General features: G+C 31.9%; 1 protein-coding gene across 1 annotated transcript; it reads right to left on the bottom strand.

Moving 5' to 3' along the window:
• Window positions 1–456: 456 nt before the first annotated feature.
• LOC148627772 (dual specificity tyrosine-phosphorylation-regulated kinase 2-like) lies at window positions 457–6,592 on the bottom strand. The gene has a single exon (XM_088578507.1). It carries the CDS (start codon window positions 6,350–6,352, stop codon window positions 4,649–4,651), a length of 1,704 nt encoding a protein of 567 aa, XP_088434633.1. The 5' UTR covers window positions 6,353–6,592; the 3' UTR covers window positions 457–4,648.
• Between the last annotated feature and the right edge of the window lie 1,044 nt (window positions 6,593–7,636).

Raw genomic sequence — 7,636 nt, 5'->3', positions numbered from 1 at the left:
CACAATGTAGGTAGATAGTATCACCTTGGGAGTTTGACTTTTCAAATTAACATTGTTGATCTAATTTTCTGTTGGAAATCGTCCATATTTGGCCCACTAGAGAGATAAACAGAACTAATTCAAGATCAACCAAAATCACATGAACTTAAAACCTTAACATTCTGTGTTCAACTGCTTTAAAAGCTTGAAGTGAAACGACCACCCCACAACACTTCACTCCAAATGCAAATAAAAAGCAAATGCAACAGAAAAGTTCAAAAGATAATTAGTGTTTAAGAAAATCAAATCTCCGTGTGACTAGAAAGAGGGTACACACACAAGATTGACCACCTCAGAACACAGACCAATTTAAACTGACTAAGGACTTGACAAATGCCCATATATGACTTAACCTTCCTTTTTATAATGAAGGATGTTAAACTAAAGGTTATCCACAGCAAATTGGTTTAACAGAAAGAAAGTTGTGTCATTTTAATATACATATTTTGACTTCAGTACACTTCTGTTAATATAACGAATACAGTCACTGTTACAAAAAATGAAATTTATCATCAATTGTTTAAAATCTACAGGATTTTGTCGTTTAAAAAACAGAAGTAGTGTAACAATCTGACATTCTATTTCAAACAAGTAAACATCACACTTCAATTGAACAAGAGTAGATTGCAATAGAGCTATATACAATTAAAAATCCTGATTTTGTAATCTTTAAACAAATTTGATGTATATATACAAATAAAAAATTGGTAAAATATAAAATAATGACTTAAAATTCACAAATAACATATTAAAAAAAAATCACAATCCAATTTCATACATTCTCTTTCAGACACAGCCATAAAATCTGACTCATCATCCTCAACATTTAATTGATTATAGAGATAACCAGAGAAAAACCCCAAATCTATTGTAAAAAATAAGGTCAGCCTTATTTGATCACCTTTTTTATATAAAGAACCTGAGAAAATCCCAAAATCTATCAGCCTTATTTGTTTACCAAATATCACACATCTGAGAATTTCTCTTTACACCTTGAAGAAAAAAAATCCCAAAGAGGAACTTTCACATCTCCCAAAATAAGATCATCATTTCTTACCACCTTATTCAAACAATCGAATTCCTTGAATTCCATATATTATTTCCCCCATTGTAAATATTTAACCTAAAATAACTATTTATTTTTAGATGGTAAATGGACAAAGATATGATAAAGAAGTCATTGAAGCTCTTGTTAAGCTTAGCATGTCAAGTATTACATAAAATCAATGAACTTAATGATAAAACACTATCCTCATTAGGCAAGAGTCTAGGAGATTGATTTTACAATGTCAAACATGGAAGAAATCTTATTTGACTATTTTCTCAGCCCATTTGCACTAAGAAGCTTGAAAAAAACCAACCAACCCACCCATAAAGCATACATTTTACACAACCAAATCTAGCTTTAAAATTGAGATTTCAGACTAAAAAAAAATACTAAAATATAGTAAGAAATAACTAACAATGTAGAAAACAGCTAACATACAAGGTGTTTTGTAAAAGTAAAACAATATTGTTTTATAAATTACTGTACCATTAAGATGCAAACAACCTCTCATAAGCATTTATCGTTTTTTACAGATTCAACCATAGCACTGAACATGTACACTGGTATAATACTGAGACTAGTATATGTCCTTCATGCTAAAATAGAACTGTTCCATTATGACATCAATCATATTCGTACTTAGTGGGTGAATGAACAATTATCAAACTCATCTTTTAGCTTAAATATAGACATTCTTCCTCAAACCATTGACAAAAATACCATTAATCTACATGATAACACTAAAAGCATCGGTGGAACATTGAAAATCATTCAATAAAAAAATTGTGATTTTATCAATTATTTAACAATAAAGAGAGCAAACAATTAAAATTAAAAAGCATTTTCCTTCAAAATTTTCAGATTGCTCTGCCTTAAGCTCTTTGTTCTTTTAAATATTGAAAATAAATGCTATATCTGCAGGCATTGAATCACAATGCTGCCAAGTGAAAATCTCATAGAGTTCAGCATTAAATCATGCCTAGCATAAATTAAGTGAACATTCAAGTTGAAGTTCTCTTTAACTTCATGTACATATAAGTAATAAGAGTATTAAAAAATTGTCTGCACTCAGCATAATTTAATATATGCTTCACTATACATGTACTTTTAAATTTGATATATTTTGATGGCATTTTAAAACATACAATGATATGTACAGAGTATCTTGGCTCAGAAGAAAGAATATGTTCTGCCATCTCTTAAATAGTTACACATATTGGTCTAAAAAGTATTGTACCTTGTACAACGGAACACAGTTCAGTTGGAACTTGAAGTATTACAATTAAAAGTCATTCAAGAAATAAACCTAACATTCATGAAAAGCACAAAAAATGCCTATACATTTGTACTTTGAGAATAATTATCTCATTTAAACTAGGAAATGTAAAAACTAAATACTGAAATCAATACAGGTAAAAATTGTACCTAAAATAAGTAATAAAAATAAACTTCAATTCTTCCATAAATATATAAATTTAAAAAAAAACCAACATGACCAATATACATGTATGGCAGAACATATTATTGACCTGCTAGGTTACCAAGCTAATTATCCATTACTTATTGATATCAAGGGCTATGGCAATAGTGTACAAAAACATAGCACAGAATTAATTACATACCACCAGATTTACATGTGGGTCAGATAATCAATGCAGATTTACCAAACAACAGTAAAAACATGTTTAATGCAGAACCAATGTTTTATAATTCATACTCACAAAATTTTAAGTTTATAAAAAAGAATGATTAACTTTGTTGTAAGTAGACCAGTGTACTAAAGTTTAAGTGATAAGAGAAAACCTAGACAATAAGTATTGATATGTATTAACAACATTGAGAATTTTAATTTCTTTACAGTCCCACCAAAATTCACAGTAAAAACGCAATGACAAATTGAAATAAGTCTTTTTTGATTGCATAATTCTTTAGAATATGGAATTTCCTTTATGACTGCTAAATGGTTTTTATAAAAGTAATCAATTTAAAAAAAAAATGAAGTAGATCAATTCTTTTGTTTCTACTGCATTTGAGAAAAATTTTTCCAATGAGCAGAAAGCAGGATTTCTGTAATGTAACAACTGTTTTCTTTTTAACAAAATATTATCACTGACAAAATGAAAAGAACTAGAAACAAATTGAACTGATAATTTAGATCATTCAAGGAAATCATGCATTAAAAAATTAGATCCAGTAAACATTATATTAAACATAGGCCTAACACTCAACGCAATGGCAGTGATGAAGCATACGTTACAATTTTACCACAGAATAATACAATATGCATCAGCATTCTAAAAGAACATTCAACTTTGCATCTGGTAGATCAATATTTAACACCAAATCATGAAATGAAAGTATAATTCACAAACAAATTTCAAATATTGCATTTATTTGGTGTGTATAACTTTCACTTGTCCTTGTCAGATCTACTTACATCTGTAAGTGGTTAATGATCTGAATTCCATATAGATAAAAAAAAACATAAATATTTAGCCTTGCTAATCACAAACCTTACAATTTACAGGCAGTTACAAAAGGAAATAGGTAGATTGCAGAATATAAGAATGCAACCTCATTATCACTTATAAACATAAGTACACTATGTACAAACAAATGAACAGAATGATGTGTGTTGTTACAGTACCTTTACATGTGTACTGTTAAGATTTTGTAATGCTTTGAAAAAATTGAAAAAAAGTTTATTAAAAAAGAACTAACAAGCTTGGTTAAAAAAGAGTTTAACAGCAGCTGTAAAAGTTCAATAAAAATATTGAATTTAGCATCATTAACTATTATTTTTAAATGTAAAGATTACTAGAAAGGTCCAACTGTATTCTTTTATACACGTATATGTATGATTTAACCAGAGACTAATGAATTGAATTTATCTGTATTTACCCGTAGCTAGGAATGTAAGCTACACTGAACATGTTTATGTTTAGGTTACTTTGACAAATACAAAAAGTTCTGTTATAACAAAAGACAATGATCAAGCATTAAGTGTATGATTTCAACACTTTAAATGGCAGACTTGGTATCATTTTTCAAACGGCTCAATGTTATGTGCTCTATGTCTTATAAAATTCATTCCAACAACATGACAGAGCTTTTCATGGACAAAATTGGAATTTTCAATAAATAACATAGCACTCATGAATATTCATCACAAAATTTCATATAAATACCCAATTTATACACGTAAAAATCAAAATAATGACTTGATCACAGAAAAGCTTTTGAATGTTTTCACACTGTTCTCTTACCAATTTCTAAAATTCAACCCAAGATATGCACTCATCTCAGATACTGATATACCTCCAACTTCTGCCTCGAACTTTCTGCAGTTTTAAATGAAGAACACTCTTGATTAATCCGTATTTATCATTGAACAGCTATAATTGTTTTGGCTTTTCAGGAAATAGATGGGAGAAAAAAAAATCACACATATTGAAATCTTAAGAGTAAACTGGTGTACAACCTGTTGAAACACAAGATCTTGATATATTGGACGGCAATTCACAATATTTGCATCACAATACCTAGTTTAAAAATCACAGTCTACGTTGTTGATCCTATTTGTGGCAGTTTTGTTCGAGCTGGCATTGGAGCTGACATTTCATCATAAGACATGGGATTTCGCCCCTTTCCACTAGAGTTTCCACTTTGTGGCCCTTTAGAAATAATAACACTTGTTGTATTAGCTGTAGATGTTTTTCTTCTTGATGCTGAGTCCGTTCTTGCTTCATTAGGAGGAGGTTTTGGCAATCGACGCCTCAGCCATGGATGACGCAGAGCTTGACTGGGAGTCATTCTTTGGGATGGCTCCCATTCTAAGCATCTTTTCATGAAATCTGAAAAGAGGGGATCTTCACAGCCCTTCAATGCAGTGACCATATCTTTACTACTAGGTGGACCTCTTGGTTTTCCTCGTCTGGACCTTCCCCCGTTGACGACAGTGCTGCCATCAGGTAAAGTAGTTACAGTACAATACCTAGCATATCCCTTTGAGCTTATAAAATTCCTTGCTCTTTTTGACTGCTCAAGAAGCTTTTGTGGTGGCATTCCATTTAATTCAATAATGCATGCCAATTGATCACCTTCATCCTCACCAGGAAAGAGAGGGTATCCTGTCAAAAGTTCAGCTAAGATGCAACCTAAACTCCACATATCTATAGGCATACCATACTTTGCACCAAGTATAACTTCTGGTGCTCTGTAGAACCTAGATTGAATGTATGTATAAATACGCTGATGTTCATAACAGCTTGAACCAAAGTCTATGACTTTGATTCCACTACGTCCCTGCTGCTTCAGAAGAATGTTCTCAGGTTTAAGGTCACAATGAATGATTCTATTTTTGTACAGTGCATCTAAACATTGCAGTATTGAGTGAGCAAACTTTCGAACTAGTTGTAAACTGAATCCCTGGAATTTATTCTTCTTAATGAGTTCATAAAGGTTCATACTAAGCAACTCAAATGTTATACAAATGTGATTACGGAATGAAAAATGTTCCATCATATGAACTATGTTCATTGTGTTGTCTTTATCTTGTTTCTTCAAGTGCTCTAAAATTCTAATTTCTTCCTGTGCCTGTCGATGAAATCTCTTTTCGTTTCGAACCATTTTTAATGCCACATGCTGAGCAACTTTATGATCATAAGCTTTAACTACTTGTCCGAAACTACCTTTACCAATAACTTTTAGTACTTCATACCGATAAGCAATATGATCATGTGGCACATGAATGTAAGAACCTTGGTCATCATCATAGCCATTATTGTTTGCACCACCAACAACACCTTGCCTTTTCTTTGCATTTTGTCCAACAAAAAAAACTGATGGAAAATTAAATATTTCATGATGTTCAAACGAAGTAAGTTTATGCATAAACTGCTTCATTGCTGATTCAGGACTCCATGCTGTGTTGCGTCTTGCAGCCGAACCACCTTTGCTTCCAATACTACCTGCACTTGAACTGGGTCGCACAACTGCATTTGATTCTTTACTAGAATCCCCTGTGTGTTGGGAATGATGCTTTGAATGATGTTTATGGTCCTCATAAAGTTGTTGTACCTTGACCCCACTTGAAATATGAGCACTATGTGCACCACCACCTACTGTTTGACTTGTTAGGGGTGGTAAGTGCTGGGCGGCATCGATCGTCGTTTGGTGAGAATACATGTCCCCAGTGGTCAACATAGAACGAGTCCTTTGTACTTGTAGCGGTTGAATTGGGAGGGGTTTGACTCGTGTCGACATTTTACCCCCTCCTGATTGTTTATAGCCCTGAGATCTTGCCTGGAGACCAATTTTGCCGTCATTTGTTTATCAACCTAAGATCTCACCTTTCATTCATACTGAATTCTGTACTAAGAATGTGTTATTAAGATCCTACATTAAAATTATTCCATACAACACGTCTGTTGCTATATTTTCGAAGACCAGTATGGAGGATCGGTTGCCAAGCACGACCCAGTTGTGCAGTGTCTATGACGTCATGGAAACTGTGGTCACATGTGCGCAAAATGTTGGCTGTACTAATAATACGGATTATACTTCAAGGAACGAATTTTAAAACCAAATAAAATAATTTTTTGTTTCATTGACTAAAAGATTAGTTTTCTTTTTTCCAAAACCAATCTATTTTCATTACATAGAAAATGTATGCATACACTTGTATGTAACACTTAAATTGATTTATTTAAAAAATATTCATATTTTTTTCGATTTTAATTTTTTTCTAATCAGTCTCAGTCATTTTTGATGAAAGCAATAAAAGTTTTCAATAGGAAAAAAAATAATAAAAATAAAAACAAACTGAAAACAAAAACAAAAGAAGGTATGTGGGCTGTTGAGATGTTGACAATTATAAATCGAGGTGTACATCAGTACATTTTCTGTCAGAATTAGCTCCCTTTAAAAGCATGAAGCTTTAATATTGTTGCATGATTATTACTACATTTGTGTGTATTCAAAACAATCTTTTTAGTTTCGAGTCTATTTTCTTTCATTCAATGGGATCTTAAATTTAATTTAAATGAATCAGCACGAGTAGACAATTTCTTTTTGGTAATCTTGATCTATTAATGAGGCATGCTACATCCACAACTTACTCAAACAAAAGAAATGCAAATTGGCTTGATGTTTTAATACTTAATAAACCTTGAGTTGGTGACTATGTTCTTTGCTTTTATCCCAAAGAGTCTGAAAAAAAGGATAAAAAGAGGCATAACAATATCTGCCTCTTATCTCGAGCTTCATCTCTAATTCAACAAGGGAAAAAAAGTTTTCCAAGTGTCTTTTTTCAAATATAAGAACTTTCGTTTGCCCATTGCCAATTATACATTTCTATGCAGAAACATTAAATAATTTTTATCTCCCGTCTTACTTGTGACATTTTATGAGCAACTTGGCGGGTCTTTCTAGAAATGCAGGGAATGCTTACAATACCAGTGCACCTGGTCCATATTCCAAGATGTTAATGGAGTCAAGGTAGCTCATTTACTTTTGTTTTATGTGCAAGTTATTTTATTGTGTCATGTT

Source organism: Perna viridis, chromosome 1 (genome assembly GCF_037379345.1).
Source record: "Perna viridis isolate PV_CMFRI_1.1 ecotype Kerala chromosome 1, ASM3737934v1, whole genome shotgun sequence".
Classification (NCBI taxonomy): Eukaryota; Metazoa; Mollusca; class Bivalvia; order Mytilida; family Mytilidae; genus Perna; species Perna viridis.
The sequence above is the reverse complement of the archived record's forward strand: the minus strand, read 5'-3'. Positions and strand labels throughout refer to the sequence as shown.